Below are 18,220 nucleotides of genomic sequence, written 5' to 3'. Positions count from 1 at the left end.
CACTCACATTTTTGCTTCAAAAGGACAAAGATCTAATTCAAGACAAGTGGAGAGGAAGAAAATTCAAATGTCTCTTCTTTCCTCTAAGGACCTGGTCTTGCGTTCATTGCATTTCCTCAGGCTGTTGCCATGATGCCCCTGCCTCAGTTTTGGGCTGCCTGCTTCTTCATCATGCTCATAATGTTGGGGCTGGACACAGTGGTAAGATAAGGAGTATTTCTTACACGAATGGGAACGTGGTCGCTTTTGGACCCCATTGTATTTGAAGATTTTATTCATGCTAGGGTCAGTTTGTTGGTCAGTCAACTACTTAGGTCCTGAAATATTTCAACAGCTATATAGTGTATATAACATTTAATTCAACTATTATCATTGATTAAAAAAACATTTCAAAAGAGATCTGAGTACAACAGAGACAAAACAAACATAGCCAGACATGTCATGGCATGGCCTCTGTCAATCCAGAGCGGCTTAAGGTCCAATGTAATTCTGCTTTTAAGGCATGCACTGAACTCCGGAAATTCTCTGCATTTTCCCTGGAGGAGGTGCATGTGTGAATGGAAATGTCCAAGTGAGAGCTGCCAGATTATCTGTGGGCTTTCTCCGCCTGGCCTCCCAGTATAACATCAGCAGAAAATCAGAAAATCCGATGTGAGAACACAGCATGGGGTCCCCCGTTGAATTCACAGTGAGCGAGTGGGGGGGTTGATGACGCTGCTAACACGGGACAGAATGAAAAATGAAAAAAAAAGAAAACTAAACAAATATCTCCTGCTGAAAAAGTAGCGTTGTACACATAAAAGACACCTACAAAGATGTTTAGAAAGTTTGTGGTGATCATGTGATCTACACAGTGGAGTTAATATGTCACTTTATGCCTCTACCTGCTTCTCCTGACTGCTATCTATCTATCTATCTATCTATCTATCTATCTATCTATCTATCTATCTATCTATCTATCTATCTATCTATCTATCTATCTATCTATCTATCTATCTATGCTGTCAACATCTCACTTTTGTGGCATCAAATAAATAAGTAAAACCAAACTCTTCAGGAACATAGAGTCAAATATGCATACAAAAATTAATTTATATCTATTTGTGAGTTTTGGTTTGCTCCATGTCCTATTTGCTAACATGAGTCGTGGATTATGACCTATGCAGCAGCCAGCTCCGAGGTGGCCATCATAATGTTTTGGCTTCCCTTTGGGAGCCGTCATGTTGTCAATTTTTTTTATCATGTCATTGTTAAGACATAACAACAACTTTGTGTTCTCTAGAGAATTAATCATTCTTAATTTAGCACATAAAAACGGACTGCTTTCTTAAGTTAAACAGGAAAACTGGAGTTTGCAAACATACATGCTGATTTTTCGCAATATTTCAGAGATGTTGAGTTTATGATGATATGTCATGGCAGCTCCACGTTTAGCGGGGGAAAATTAAGCTTTCAAAGAAAAGAACACCATCCTATCTGTGACACGTGGATGAGGCTCATTTATGTTATGGGAGTGCTGTGTCTGGCACAGGAAGCATTGAATCTGTACAGAGCACAATCAGAATTACAATACACACAATATATAATATATATACAATATATTTACAATAAATGTAACATTACATTTTCATTAATAGTAATGTGTTCGGAAAATATATATATATATTTTTTTATGTATAGACAAGAGTGGATGGCGGTTACTTGAAACTTATTTCAGAGAAAATTGTGATTTCCCTTTCAAAGTGGCTGGGTACTCTATTGCATGTCGTGTTGCTGCACCTAAGACTGACTGGTTGTTACCAACATACACTCACATGCCACAACTGAAATGATAATAAGCCTGGGCCTGACGCATGTTTGTTGAAATAATGTGTTGAAGTTATTCTCCTTTCTGTCTGTTTTCATGTGTTAGTTTGCAGGTTTGGAAACAATAACATCATCAGTGATTGACATGTTCCCAGGAACGATGCGAAAACCCTGGCGTAGAGAAATCTTCCTCCTCCTCTTTTGCTCTATCTGCTTCATCATTCAGATCCCTCTCACTACTCAGGTACCCTATGATGGTGAAACCTTACCCAAACACAACACCTATCACTAAAACAATTCTTATAGTGGAGGAGTCTTTTAAGTGACACTGTATATGTATGTTCTCTGTTGCCCAGGGAGGAGTCTATCTGTTCCAGTTGGTTGATTACTATGGTCCGAATGGAGCATCTATATTATTTGTGTCTCTGGTCCAGTGTGTGGCTGTTGGGTGGGCCTTCGGTAAGTGCTATCACTCATGGGTGCATGGTTATGTGTTTAAACTGGGATTCTAATTTGGAAAAATACAGTGTGTGAATGAATCTGGGGAATCTATCCTCCTAACCTATTCATCATGTTTCTCTTTACTGTTTCTATTTGAATTGTCAACAATAATGTGCCAGCAAAGACAAGGAAGTGGAGTTTTCAAAACAATCAAAAAGTGACAAATGTTTTATGAGGAAGGAAAAGCATTAAATACATTTCCCTGGCCTCACCGATGCATACAACAGGAACAGCATGTTTATTTAAAAACAGATTCCTCCAGATACCTTAAAGGGCCCGTATTTTTCACCTTTCTGGGATTTAATTTGAGGTATTGGTACCCCTAATATGATATATCAGTGGTTTAAAGTCGAAAAAGCTGCAATGTGTATTTCCATGTCCTCTCTTCTGCCTCTCTCTGGAGCTGCAGACAGAACAGGCTGTTTTCGCCTGCCTCTTGAGCCCCTCCTCTGATTGGCTGACTGCAGTTTGAGTGACACGCGACCAGGCCTATCACCGGTCTCATTCTGGCGCATTGACGATCTCTCTGGTAAACACAGCTGAAAGTTACGTTGTTACGTTTGGATACAGCCATAGAAGACCAGCCACATATTTGCAGTCTGTTACAACAGGAGGTTTGTGAATGGTAAATTACACCGTCCTCATGTTTGTTCAAGTTTTAGCAGGACAGTCGGCCAATGTAGGAGTAACGTCCCGAGTTACAGTACGGAGTTTCACAATGGAGTTTCAGTACGGAGTAACGTCTATGTTGTAGATGTTGGTTTGGAGCCTGGACTGGTACCGGCTGGGTGGGGCTGAGAGACGAGTGCGATCCCGAATTACATCATACGGGGGAGGAAGTACGAAACGAGACGTTTCATTAACATATTTCTTAGGATGGACTGAGTGAAAAAGTCTGCGGAGTGACTGTTTTCATACTTTGAGGGTCCCTACTGACCTCCTTCAAGTAATTACGGATAGTCAAAGCCCAGAAAATGTATTTTACACAATATGGGCCCTTTAAATAGCGACCCCTTGTTATATATATATATTTGTTTGAATATGTATTTATATATATTTTAGCATGTAGAGGTGCAGCTATTGAACTACAATTAGTCTCTTGTGTTAATTTGCAAACGCCTGAGTACTGTTTCCTGCAACAGGGAGTTGGATAATCCATGACAGCACTGACTTTAGCAGTGTTCATCTGGATGCTGGTAGGAGCAATGATGAATCCAAGGAACAACACTGACCTCTCATGAAAAAAATTAAGCTGTAAGGCTTGCAGTGTGAAAGTAGTGCTAACAAGCACTTGATGTTAGGTCAAAGCTGTGGAAATGAGAGGGAGGAGTACCTATTTTTAAAGGCAATCTTGTTAAGGTAGCTGTAGTATGTGCCAGCAGGGGATGAGGATTTCCAAATGTTTCCAGTAGTTAAGGAGGTCTCAATGTAGTTGTACATGGCCTCCATTTCTGGACTTGATAGAGAGTAGATAAATCCCTTGGGGGTTAAAGTGACAGGGAGGAGGTCAGTAGTGCAGGCATATGGCCGTGGGAGGGCCGAGATGTGTCTTATTAAACACCTTGTTTAGATCACTCAGGAGGGACCTTAGAGATGACAGGAACTGTGAGGGGGATTCAGGACGTGCAGAGAGAGAAACAGACAAGAGACTGGAGTTTTTGCAATAGTCCAATTATATTTCCAGAAGATCAGTCTAGATGGGGTTATTGGAAAAGGATATGCAGGGGTGACTTAGGATAAGGGGATGTTAACGTGACTCAATATTGTGAAAAGTAACTGTCTGAGTTACCTGGCAGTATGAGCCTCAATTGAGAATTTTGGAAGAACATCCTAGAGATCTGCAACATTGCAACATTCAAACCAACATTGTAGTCATAGTAGTTTCGAAATCCATTTTTTCCCAAATGCAAGGAGAGGAAATGAGTGAATTATCATGGGTTTCTTGTAAAGTATTCCTATAGGTAGCCACTAATGGCAGCTAATAACCACACGCATGGAGAGAACACTGCTATGGAAAGTAAGAGAAGGCAGCTGACTTCACTTTAGCATGGATTACAAACCAACAGCACAGGTATGATCTGGGCACAAACACAATGGGGTTGTTGTTTGTGGGTTCAAGCATTCAGCTGTGGTCCCCTCTTCCTAGAACTGTGTATTGGTGCTAAGGCATTTAGTGGTACCAGCTTACTTTGACCGCTGCTACTACTACAAAGAGCCGGTCAGAGCTAATAACTCTTATAGCACTGTTGTGAAACAAATATACACACACAAGTATACTGTATGTGCAAAGTTAGGCTTGAATGGGAATATTAAAAGGTTATATTTTCACTATGTAACGTTGCCATGTCAGTAGTGACAACATGACAATGCACTGTCACATTTGAACTAACTCTATGCTAAGACATCTGATTCTCTTGCTGGCTAGTTACTTATTGGAATCATCAACTATGTCTACACTGTTTATATGCAGCTCAAAGCTTTCATGTAAAGTAACACATGCTGGAGCTGGAAATTTGCTGCAACACATTATCTCTTCTTTTTTTTAGAATTGGTGCACATTTTCCACAGTGGCAACACCAATTGTCCTGGTATGAGGCAGCTCTGCTCTCCCTTTTGCAGCCTGGTGCCGCTTCACTGTAGGCAGTGGCAGTCTCATCCAGGCCCTTCTCCTCCATTTGCTGTAGTTCCTCCACAGTGTATTCAGGCTCATTTAACACACTTTTGACTATTGTCTTCAAGTTTTGACCAGGATGTTTTGATTCTGCTGTACCCCTCGTTCTGATGCTCACAAAAATGAGAAAGTATATGTTGTAGTTCTAGCCCATTCACAAAAACATTCGACTGAACTGCAGAGGACACTGACTGCGAAAGGAACACTCTACTGTATATTTGGATCGGAGATAGTGCAGGAAATAATGAACCTTCCACAACTCTCACCACAGACAACTGCCCTGGAAATACTCACATTACTTCATAAGAACCAACTTTAAGAGGTCTACCCAAATATCTGAACGTATTGCCCTAACCATCTCTCTCCTTAAAACATATGTGCGTTCATCAATGGGGCAGGAACCACATAGGAAACCCCAAATTGCTAGCATTGGTCCTGGAGGGAACAATGACAATCTGGCATGGAGAATGAACAAAACAAAGTATAGCACAGGCATTATACCAAACAGGTAACAGGTAAGTAATGAGTCAACTAGGTGAGAACTGAGAACTTAAATGACAGGAATGGTAAGTGACATGGAATGCATGGAATACAGAATGCCTGGGAGTTAACTAATTCTGTCTAATAATGGTCTTTCCTTTTAACCTGTTGTATTACTAACTATGTTTGTCATTCAGGTGCTGAGCGGATGTGTGATGCAGTTGAGGAGATGACAGGACAGAGACCTTTGGTACTTTTCAAACTGTGTTGGCGTTACTTTACCCCATTGATCTGCATGGTGAGTTACACACTATGAGCACTACAGTGATTTGCTTAGGATAGGCAGCAATAATAAGTTATGAGAGTCCCTCCTTAATCAGTTTGCATGGACAGTTAAAACTGATAGACAACACTACAATTAAAGGCTTACTTCAATTAAACTGGGATATTTCATGGTGTTAGTGTAGTGAGAGTGACCATAGAAGTTATCCTTTGTTTCTGTGTTTTCCCTTCAGGTCTGCTTCATCTGCTCCTTTTTGGACTATACGCCCCTGACATTTGGAGACTATGTGTATCCAGACTGGTCTTACTATCTAGGCTGGGTCATGGCCCTCTCCTCTGTAGTTGTAATACCCATCTGGGCTATTGGCAAGATCTGCCTGACTAAGGGCTCCCTCAGACAGGTAAGAGCACCAATACATCCTATTACATTATTATTAAATATCATTTATTTGACGCTTTTATCTAAAGCAACTTAAAATAAGTGCATTCAACCATGAGGGTTCTAAATGAAATGTAATGTAATAATGTAATGTTTGTTTCCTGATCAGCCCCAATATAATTACTGAGTGAATAAACTTATTGTTATTGTTGCCTATAACCCTTGTGTTGTCCCTGCTTCCCCCGGCTGTTGGCCCCCTCACATAGCCCACCACATATTAGCATGCACACGTAGGGCAATAGACAAGTGAGCAGCCCTTGCAGATGTATTTGTTACATCCGCGGCACACAGTGTGAGTTTTACAGTCCTTTTTCCTGGGACATATCTGACACCTCTTACTTGCCCTGAGCGTTGCTGCTGCGGCAGCGACTAGGGCTAGTGAGGAGGCCGGACGCTCGGGTCGAGCGTCGTTGTCGTGGTCAAGATCACTCTGTGCGGCGGCGGCTTTTACAGCCTTCACAACCGCGGCGGACGCTTCCGTGCAGGGGATGCGCTCCCTTCGTGCGATGAACGGAGTCAGGAGAGCCTTTCCCAGCTGCTCTAGGAACGCCCTCCGCTTGTTCCACTTGCCCGGCATCCAGTCGGGGTTGATCTCTCTCCATATCACGAAGGCATTGTAGGAAGAGACGTCGAGGATGTTGTGGAAGACGACCAGGGGCCAGCGCGCGGTCATCCTCCTGCAGCTGTACGTTCCGATTACCTTGTCTAGGTTGTCCACGCCTCCTTTGTTGCGGTTGTAGTCCAGGACGATGACCGGTTTACCGTCCTCGCGGTTGCTGACGTTGGCCTCCGCGTGCCGCGTGCTCAGGAGCACCACGTTCCTGTTTTTCTTTGGGATGTAGGACACCAGAGTGGCGGTGGGCGTGAATGCGAACTTGGATGAGAACACCTCTCTTCCCTTGACCGTGAGCAGCCCGGTCGGGAGCTCGGGCTTGTTCTTCCGAACCGTGCCGACCACGGTGATCTTCCTCTCCAGGAGCTGCCGCGCGAGTTCGTAGGAGGTGAAGTAATTGTCGCACGTGACGTTACGACCGTGCAGTCCCTCCGTTACATCGAGCACTACCCCTGGTTCCGTTCTGGGCGTCCGCCGCTCGGCTTTCCGGTGTACACTTGCATCTTCCAAACGTAGCTGGCTTTTGCATCGCAGGCCACCCACGACTTGATCCCGTATTTAGCCGGCTTGCTGGGCATGTACTGTCGGAAAGGACACCGGCCTAGGGAGAAGAAGAGGAGGAGAAGAGATGAGAGGAGAGGAGATGAGGATGAGGACTAGCAGCCGCTATCTAGCTATAGCTACATAACATAATAACATAACATAATAATAATATTTAAAAAAACGAAAAAAAAGACTAACCTCTGAACGGAACCAGTTGCTCGTCCACGGTCACTTCGGGCCCCCGGTTGTAGAGGCACGGCAGCCACGCCACCCACGCGTCCCAGACCTCTCGCACGGCCGCCAATTTGTCCGTGGCTCGTCTCGTGCGTCTCGCCTCGTGGTCGTCGAAGCGCAGCAGTCTGGAGTACGTGTGGAAGAGTTTTAGGGGCATCGTGGCACGAAATATCGCCCAGCCACTCTCGGCGTCCCACAGGCTGGCGGCGGCCTCGCCCCGGGACCTCTACACGGCCGCTAAGATCAGCAGCCTTACGTAGGCGCGCAGGTCGGTCTCGTCCATCCCTTTCCATTCGTCGCCGTATTTTCGACGACCCTCCCGATTCGTCATCTCCAGGATGATGTTCTCTACCGTCGGCGTGACGAACAGGCGGAACGTCGAGGCTAGGTCACCGGCGCGGGACGTCGCGTGCATCGTGGGGCCCGGGGGGACCCCGATGGGCGTAGCAGCAGCGCTTTGAGCAGCAGCAGAGGAGGAGGAGGAGAAGGAAGAGGAGCAGCAGCCCTCCTCTTGGTCGTACGCCCTCGAGGACCATGTTATTTCCCCGTTTCTTGACAGGAAGGTCTCTCTTTCCACGAGTCCGGTGGTGGTGGTGGTGGTGGTGCCGTGGTCTTGTCCTTCTTCTTCTTCTTCCAAGGATGACAAATCTGCAGCAGCATCACCCACTGGGTCTTCCTCCGTCGTCGTCGTCTCTGTCTTCTTCTCGGCCTGCTTCTCCATCTGCTTGTCCGTCCGCTTCTCGGTCTTGCTTCCATTGGTCTCAATGACCCCAGGAGAATTGGATAATGACAATCCTTGGGTCACCCTAACCCTAACCCTGACCGGCCAGGGCTTGCGGATGATCCACGCACGCACGCACGCACGCACGCACGCACGCACGCACTCTGGGTCAATCCGACCCAGGAACAACACAAGGGTTAAATGAATGTTTCAAATTAATTTAATGGTTTCTTTATTCAAAATAGCGTTATTTATGAAAAAATATGGCCTTTACATATTGTTATGAATTAATGACATTTCTATGAATAATATATAGTTTCTTAGTAATTTTTTCACAATGCTTTTAAAAAATTGGTAACATTGAGCTTGGAATGCATAAAGGTGATGTAACCCTAACAAAAGTTTCCCAGATTACAAAGTGACCTGACCAAGATAATCAAAGAATTTTCTCTTTTGGCACAAAGAATACTAAAGGCTGTGTCATGTCTCCTCTGAGTATGATATCTCCATTCTTTCTGCTGGTGTCATTAGAAAACATCTTAAGGATAACAGAAAGGTATAATATGTTGATCTAATGCGTAAAACAGATATTGGAAAAAGTTGTAGAAGTCAAACTAGCAAAAAATGTTCCAAATTACCCAGATTCACCCTACATTATAATAATTTTATAATAATTCTGTTTGTGTTACTGTTGAATTTTCTGTCCCCAACAGCGTCTGTTGGTCCTGTGGCATCCTGTTAGTGACCATGTTCGTCCCAAGAAAAACAAAGAAATGTTCTGAATGAAACAGAAATGAGAGCAATGTCAGGTCCTGTCCCTGACATGTTATGAGTCACTGAGTATTTCAGAAAGGCTGCCAAAAGAAAAGCACATTACTACTACAATGAAACATCCCAACATCCTATCTTTGCATGATTGTTCTTTACATATATGTGCCTGATAGCAGTATGACATACTGACTGCATGGTTATAATGTGAGTATTATATATTGTATTGGAAATTTAAGTTATTTTCTATCTATGCTTTTATTTATTTCATAAAATATAGAGGTGATTCTTTTCAATTACAAGCTCATATAGTAAATTTGTTGTGTTTATTTCATATTATTACTACAGATATATATATTTTATATTTTCAAATGTTTTATGGATGTGTTAGTGGGTTCTTTCTGGCATTGGGATTATTATTATTATTATTATTATTATTATTATTTATATTTTTATTATTATTATTATATTTGTCCTCTTGAATGGTATAAAAAAGAGTTTCACTGTTTGGGGGAAATTCTGCTGGCACATCTTGTATGAGTAAGTATTCTTTATATGTTCTGCATAAATCCTTTTACTCATCAATTCTAATTTAAAAGATTGTAATACTTAGTGCATGCAGATACCTTGAAACAGTTTGGAGTAAGTTAACTATTTCTGTTTAACTAACATATTTAAATCGTCTGGGGCTGTAAGTTATGGTTGTGTTGGGTGTATTGTGAGACAATTACTTTAACTGGCCTCTTTTAATGCATATTAATAGCAGTTCTACTCAAAACTCTCGGGGCCAGATACCAAGCAGAGGAAATAAAATGTTACCCTCTTGCATCCATGAGCTCCTTCTTTCAGTCATTACCAAATGCTTGAAAAGTTTTAAATTGTAGATTGATTGATACATGACAGCTTTACGTTTAGTCCCTGCTCCTTTGTCACCAAGACTGTCCAGTGCAACATCTACATTACTGCTACCACTGCATCAACCCATTTTTCACACTCTGTCATAACTTTATTCTGTCATTCTCAACCTTCCGAAGCTGAAGGGAGCAATCCACCTGATCCTAAATGATAATGACTTCAGTGACCCCTAAATGTTTCAGCCACCAACAGGTTAAAGTTTTATAACTAGTGGATGGATTGTCATGAAATTTGGTTCAAAACACACGTGCTTACCGAACCAAAAGGCCCGTACCGGAAATGTTCGGTTCGGATACATGTACCGTTACACCCCTAATAACCAACAATTATAACCTCAGTGTTTTAACCTTGGATTGAACAAGGAATGCTATGATCATGCCAAAAAACAAAGCAAACTGAATAGATACAGATATAAAGGTAGCCTTTATGGTATTGTACTGGATTGCATTAGACTAGTGAGTATTAGCAGTACCATGTGGAGCAACAGTGATCAAGAATAAGGTACTGGAAGTAACATACAGTGTGCGGCAGCAAATGACAATGTTTCAGACACAGAGCTAGACAGAGAAGGAGGAGATGTATTAAAAGAGGGAAAGAGAGTATTAGGTGAGGAGGTCATCCTTTTAGATGTACTGTGGGTAAAGTGAGATTTTGGAATAGTTGTTACAACCAAACTGGACCAAACAGTAACTCAGTTCCTCCATCATTTCATATGATTATACATTTATGTCATTGTTAGTATGTGGATTGTTGAGGTATGGCCATTAATGTGCATTGAAAGCCAGCTACTTGGTCACGAGACGTGTGGAGAAAGCCTTCACCATAGTGGAGGAATTGGTGCTACCTGCCGCTGTGGATATGTGCTGCGAGATGATAGGGGAGACAGCCTCGAAGAAGTCCCGCTCTCGAACGACACAGTAAGTCTGCAAATTTTAGAAATGGCCTCGGACAAACAACATTTTTTTCTTTAGATGAGTCCACCGATGTTAGTAGTGCCACATTACTGCTGGTTTTTGTTTGCTATCGTTGGGAAAGTAGTCTGTAGCATGTATGATGAAAAGCATGTCATCATACATGCTTTTCTGTGGAGAGCTACCAACATGAACTACGGTTCAGGAATGTTTCCGTTGCCTGGATGAGTACTTCATTGAGAATGGCCTGGAGTGGAGGACTGTGTTGGGGTATGTAGTGAAGGTGCAGCATCAATTACTGGGAAACATAAATGTGTCATCAGGCAGATACTTGAATGGGCACCTGAGGCTAAATGGACTCACTGTTTTCTCCACCGTGAAAGCCTTTGTTGGGCCATGGTTTTGTGTGAAACCACACTTCAGCCTACATGTGCCATCAAAGCCTGAAGCCGCATGTTCCCCCAGGACTCCGTCTCCCAGGGGCCATTAAAAACCAGAGCAAGGAACTCAGTCTCCCAGCAGGCAACAACTTCACACAGAGGGGTGGAAAACCCCCCCAGGGACACAGGTTTCAACTCCCATTGGTCACTCTGGACCCCATGACCTGTGAGGTCACCGGGCCAATATAAGCTAGGTTCTCCAGCTTCTTCTGCCTCTTTTTCTACACTCCCTCAACGGAGAGAAGGCTGTCGAGCCTCTTCCTGCCTCTTCCTATGATCCTTCCACAGGAGGGAAGGCTGTGGAGCCTCTTCTCCAGCTCACATCTTCTCTTCCCATCCAACTCTTCGAGAGGAGCACAAAGGTGCAGCTTCCAGCTCATCTCACCAAGGAAACCTCCTCGCCCTCCAAGCTCTACCAACGTCCTAGCAGCGATGCGATGTCCTGCAGGAAAACTTCAGCCAGCAACTGAGCTATACCGCTCAACCGAAACCAGCAAGACGACACAAAACTGCGAACTGCACAGCAACTTCCTTTTTCCCCTTTCCACGGACTGGTAACACAACTGGGCTTAATAATTATACTAGGCTAAGCAAGACTGTTTATTCGATTCTGTGTGAGGTTTATAAGTTTGATTTGTGGTGTTGTGATATTTTGGGTACAAGTTATTGAGAAAGTAATGTTAGTCTGTTATGCTCTTCACAGTATTTCGTTGCATCCAATCTAGTAACTTCCTCTAATTTGGCACACACACAGACACACGCATAACTCTTCACCTCATTATCTCTACAGGTCGTAAACATTCCAATAGGTGGGGGAAGGGTGTTATCTCTTTGGCCAGCCACCATCTTGAAAGCACGCCGACTCACACAGACACACACACATGTATACACACATACCTATCTTTGTTTAGCAATTAGACCGTTAGTAATTTGTGTTTTTATACTTTATTATATTCATAATAAATGTTTTTCTTTCACAAATGTTTTTTTATTAATGTTGCATAAGTGAATTTCGCCAACCTCTACACTGTCAAGAACCCCATATCTTTCAACTTAGCTAACTATCTATATGGTAATTTTGGTTATAGTTATTAATTTAATTGTTAATCAGAGTTCCAAATTTGTAGTTAGAACCTTAATCAATGAGACTTAATCAATAAATTGGCTATCTTTTCCCTTCCTTTGAAGGGTGGTGCCCCAGAGGTAACTTTAATCAATTAAAGTTATTATTTAATATTAATAATAAAATATTCATATTTAATATTTTATCTTGATAACCCAATTTATTGAATGCCGAAAGGCACACCATTTTATGGTATCACGTTTGATGCATTATGGCACAACACCTTGCATCAAGAAAGATGTCACCAGAGTTCCATGAAGTGATGGATGTGATCGTGAAATCCGTCAACTTCATTAAAAAGAATGCTGTGAACTCCAGATGTTTTTCTCAGCTGTGTGAGCTATGCAATCCATTGTTGTTGCTGCTACTTGGTCTTCCTTATTATTCCTCTGGACACTAGTGACCTAGAGTGGACCTAGAGGTTGTCGTATGATGAATGGTATAGTCTTAGACCAGTCTAAAGATTATACTTTTCACCCCTCCACCTCAAATATGTGTTGTGCCATAATGCATCAAACGTGATACCATAAAATGGTGTGCCTTTCGGCATTCAATAAATTTGGTTATCAAGATAAAAATATTAAATATTAATATTTTATTATTAATATTAAATAATAACTTTAATTGATTAAAGTTACCTCGGGGCACCACCCTTCAAAGGAAGGGAAAAGATAGCCAATTTATTGATTAAGTCTCATAAAGGTTCTAACTACAAATTTGGAACTCTGATTAACAATTAAATTAATAACTATAACCAAAATTACCATATAGATAGTTAGCTAAGTTGAAAGATATGGGGTTCTTGACAGTGTAGAGGTTGGCGAAACTACATATGCAACATTAATGGAAAACATTTGTGAAAGAAAACATTTATTATGAATATAATAAAGTATAAAAACACAAATTACTAACGGTCTAATTGCTAAACAAAGATAGGTATGGTGTGTGTGTCTGTGTGAGTCAGCGTGCTTTCAAGATGGTCGCTGGCCAAAGAGATAACACCCTTCCCCACCTATTGGAATGTTTACGACCTGTAGAGATAATGAGGTGAAGAGTTATGCGTGTGTCTGTGTGTGTGCCAAATTAGAGGAAGTTACTAGATTGGATGCAACGAAAGACTGTGAAGTGGCATAACAGACTAACATTACTTTCTCAATAACTTGTACCCCAAATATCACAACACCACAAATCAAACTTATAAACCTCACACAGAATCGAATAAACAGTCTTGCTTAACCTAGTATAATGATTAAGCCCAGTTGTGTTACCAGTCCGTGGAAAGGGAGAGTTTCTATTACTGTGTCGCAGTTTTGTGTCTTCGCTGGTTTCTGTTGAGTTCAGTTCAGTTGCTGGCTGAAGTTTGCAAGCAGGACATCGAGTCGCTGCTAGGACGTTGGTAGAGCTTGGAGGCGAGGAGGTTTCCCTGGTGAGATGAGCTGGAAGCTGCACCTTTGTGCTCCTCTCGAAGAGTTGGATGGGAAGAGAAGATGTGAGCTGGAGAAGAGGCTCCACAGCCTTCCCTCCTGTAGAAGGATCGTAGGAAGAGGCAGGAACTGGCTCGACAGCCTTCTCTCCTTGGAGGGAGTTTAGAAAGAGAGAGATCGAGAGACAAGAAGCTGGAGAACCTGGCTTATATTGGCCAGGTGACCTCACAGGTCATGGGGTCCAGAGTGACCAATGGGAGTTGAAACCTGTGTCCCTGGGGGTTTTTTCCACCCCTCTGTGTGAAGTTGTTGCCTGCTGGGAGACTGAGTTCCTTGCTCTGGTTTTTAATGGCCCCTGGGAGACGGAGTCCTGGAGGGACATGCTGCTTCAGGCTTTGATGGCACATGTAGGCCGAAGTGTGGTTTCACACAAAACCATGGCCCAACATATGTTTCAGGATGTAGAAGTCGTCCCCTCCAAGAAGCATGCCACATCAGCATCCAGCTCTGCAGGATCAGGTATTGTATCAGCCACTTGCTTATGTAAGGTAAATGCCTGAACACACGCCCCTAGAGGTTTTAGTTTTATGATGTGGCGGCCATATCTCCATTTCACTGTATTTTTCAACTAAATCCACACACCATATATAGACTCCCCTTGCCTGACGTCCTGCACTACTACTTTTATCATTCTGTTACATTACTTAATGGCCAGATCTATTTTATTTTTAGATAACGCAGAAAAAATACATACAAGGGGATGTGTGGACTGGGAGCTTGGTATGTAGTATAATGTCTGCGATGCTGAAGGCTTGATGCATAGCAAGATATAATTGTTGTGATGACTGAGATGAATGAGAGTTATAGATATCCCTTAGGTAAAAGGGGCTCTTGTTTATAAGCTTTTAGTGGTATTGTGAAAGTGTGGTGAAAATTGTCTTGATCAGCCAATGAACCACAATTCTTAATCTTTACTTTCCCTTCAAGGATGCAGACTGTCTTTTTAGAGACACTCTGAAGGCAGCAGAGTGGTGTAAAACTGTGCCCTTTCGAGGCAGGCTCTCCCTCCCCAGTCTCATTGGGGTGGACGGGGAGGATTGCATTACAACGCTCCAACAACTACGGTCGTATGACCGCCAGAAGGAAGAGGAAACCACTATCCTCATGGAACCTTTCATGTTCACGTTACAGTTCCAAAAGGACAACGAGGATTTCTGTGTGCAAGCGGTGGACAAACAAATTTGAGAGTATTTGCTTTATTTGAAGAGCAGTTGGGAAATAATCTTGGAGGAGTGGACTCCAACCTTGTTTTTTGTTATTATAAACAGATGGTCAGTAAAGTTCATGTGGAAGTCACCTGAGTCTCTGATCTCTTTACTGGAGCTGGTATCACTCATTGTACAAAGCACATTGTTCTTGTCAGTATCTCTAGGTGAGATAGTATGTCCAATTTCTCATGAGGAAAATATTCTAATATAAATAAAATGTTACACAAGCTACAGTATAAATAGCATTGTCTGTCTTTGTATTTTAAATAAACATCAGACTTATGTTAAAAGGGTGCAAATTAGGTTGATAAGGTGAAAGCCGGAATTACATAAAAAAAATAATAATATGTATATGGCAATTGAAGTCACTTTTTTGAAAATGTTTATTATTAGGACTCTTCAAACTTCTCCCATTGGTATTAGGGCTGATCATAACAATTACATTTTTTTGAAATTGACATTAAAACACCACATTCTGATGTTATAGATGCTTATTATAGATTGCTGCAAATTAGTGACAAACTGATACGTAGAAGGCTGATTATGTAAGTTTGTACAGTTCTGGCGTCACTTATAAAACAGTGCGTGGGATTCATACTAAAAGTGTAAGTGCGCCTGTACAAATTTGAATCATCCAAAACTGTAGGATTATTAAATTCAGAGACAGCAGTGATGTCCTCAATCTATACAATTTAACAGAATTATTTTGATATGCTTGTGTTTGTACTGGGATGGTTCGGTTCTGACAGTCGATCTGTGTAATACTGGACTCAGTTCAGCACAAAGATCCAAGATCACAGATCTTTAGAATCTATATCAGCTAATCATTTATCATCATGGGTCAAAAAATCTTTGTAATCGCTGAGTGTCACCGCAGTATTTATATACTTAGAGCAATCGGAAACCGATTACCTCACACATCAGTGGATCTTTACCTCCACTCTGGGATATTATTTGTAAATAGAAGTTTGAAAGTGAATAGTTTTTCTTAATTTTTTTTGAGTGATCTCCAGCCTAATGGCACGCTCACGTTCACTGCAGTGATTTTACACAGACTCATCCTGGATGATACGATATGATATGGCAAATCCTGTATCGTGTTGGCATCTGATAGTGGTGGTGGACCACGATCGAGTTGGCAGCTGATGGTGGATCCTAATGGCGGCAGTGGACAATGACTGTGGACTATGGTGGCATCCAATCTTGATGGTGGATCATTATCGTGGTGGCTTCTGACCATGGACTATGATTACAACGAGACTGCTTGATATACAATATTTCTCCTCAGATACTCGACCGTTACTGACAATAATCCATCAATTCATTGACCTTCCATTATGCTACAAAGTGTTTATTCTAATCAATGCTGCGAATACCCTTATCTTTCTGATGTTCTCCATTACACGTGACATCTATTGCACTTTTGTCCGTCCTGGGAGAGGGATCCCTCACATGTGGCTCTCTCTGAGGTAGAATCTAATTGGTAGAATCCTACCAATTATTTAGACAGCTTCTCTCTGATCACCCTTGATCAGCTGACCAAATTAATCTCATGTTCTAAACCAACAACTTGTATCTCAGACCCCATTCCTACAAAATTACTTAAAGAAATTCTGCCCCTAATTGACAGTTCATTACTGAACACAATACATCTCTCATTATCATCAGGATATGTACCACAGTCTTTTAAAATAGCTGTAATCAAACCCCTTCTCAAAAAAAACACCCTAGACCCAGAGGTTTTAGCCAATTACCGACCAATATCTAACCTCCCCTTCCTGTCTAAAATCCTAGAAAAAGTTGTAGCCAATCAGCTGTGTGAGTTTCTCCAGGAAAATAAAAATATAGCTGCGCTAGACGAAATTGCCCTTGCTTCCAATGAAACAGTCAGGAACTTGGGAGTGATCTTCGATCCTGATTTATCCTTTAATTCACACTTAAAACAAATTTCTAGGACCGCCAGTTATAGCAGCCCATGCAGGCTTCATTTTTTAAAACATCGTCACTCCGGAGTACACGCTACGGAAACGTGTGTCTTTTGTGGCTTCCACCTCCGACACAATTCTTTCAATTTATGCTGTTGTGAAATACCTCTCTTATAAATTCAACTTCTCTGTTCAGCACACCGCTTTCTTCATGATACACCTGTGGTGGAAATTTGACCTGGCAAGGCTTCTAAAATAAAGAGCTCTGAGAATAATGGTCATGGTATACTTTATACCTGGCAAGGAAGGGCAGAAAGATCTTACAGCATGTGAAGATGTGAAAGACCAAGGGGCAGTATGCTAATTGCAGAGAGTGGACACCCGCCTGTCAATTTAGAATGATTCTGATTCACATACATACTTAAGGTGGTGAGATCAAAATTTGCTGGTGCGCACGTATCATGAATCAGGCGGCGATTTTGTGAACACACTTATTTTGTGCCGAGAGTAAGAACATTTCTGCGAACATATTAGTGAATGAGACCCATTGTCTTTCCCTCTCTTAACCTCTATCTCATTCTGTGCATGCTCAACTTTGCCTGCACACTTGCAAGACCTGGCCTAGCATTTCATTTGTGCCACAAAATGAACCAATCAGACAAGGTCAATTTGAAAAAAATCTCCTGCAATATTTATTAGCGAAATAATTTTTCATTGCATATAATTTATCTTCAAAATATGGAGTGATGTTTGCAAAATATATTTTTCGGGGCTCCAAATATGAAACTGCTCTCTCAGGGAATGAAGCACAAATATGACACCATAAAACTGGAACACAATAATACATTTGAGCTGAAAGCTCTGAGGAGCTCAGTGAAAATTCTTTTTTTGACCCAATTTAAAGATGAGTTCGAGCTTCGCTGTGTCTCTGAGTTGTGCTGCTCGAATCAACAAAATGAAATAAAAAGGCCAGAGCTAAAGGAGTCACGTAAAACTGCTAGACTGGACAACATTCAAGTTTGTATTTTCCTTTATTGTTACATCTCATTAAAGTTGTGTAAGAGATGCAGAAAGAAAGCCCTCCTCCACCCACCCATCTCTTTTTTTTCCCGATCACGTTTTTACTTTATTGAACTTTCTTATGTACACTACCGTT

General features: G+C 41.8%; 1 protein-coding gene across 3 annotated transcripts in view; it reads left to right on the top strand.

Moving 5' to 3' along the window:
* Positions 1-9,886, top strand: part of LOC118123692 (sodium- and chloride-dependent GABA transporter 2) — a 127,736-nt gene extending 117,850 nt beyond the window's left edge. For all 3 annotated transcript variants that reach the window (XM_047343783.1, XM_047343785.1, XM_047343782.1), the window contains 6 exons: positions 89-201; positions 1,913-2,050; positions 2,163-2,265; positions 5,656-5,756; positions 5,974-6,141; positions 9,004-9,886. In XM_047343783.1, the coding sequence (XP_047199739.1) occupies positions 89-201; positions 1,913-2,050; positions 2,163-2,265; positions 5,656-5,756; positions 5,974-6,141; positions 9,004-9,072 (692 nt within the window). In that variant the 3' untranslated portion in view covers positions 9,073-9,886. The remainder of the gene's footprint in view (positions 1-88; positions 202-1,912; positions 2,051-2,162; positions 2,266-5,655; positions 5,757-5,973; positions 6,142-9,003) is intronic.
* The last annotated feature ends 8,334 nt before the right edge of the window (positions 9,887-18,220 follow it).

The sequence above is a fragment of the Hippoglossus stenolepis genome, chromosome 16 (genome assembly GCF_022539355.2).
Source record: "Hippoglossus stenolepis isolate QCI-W04-F060 chromosome 16, HSTE1.2, whole genome shotgun sequence".
NCBI lineage: Eukaryota > Metazoa > Chordata > Actinopteri > Pleuronectiformes > Pleuronectidae > Hippoglossus > Hippoglossus stenolepis.
The sequence above is the reverse complement of the archived record's forward strand: the minus strand, read 5'-3'. Positions and strand labels throughout refer to the sequence as shown.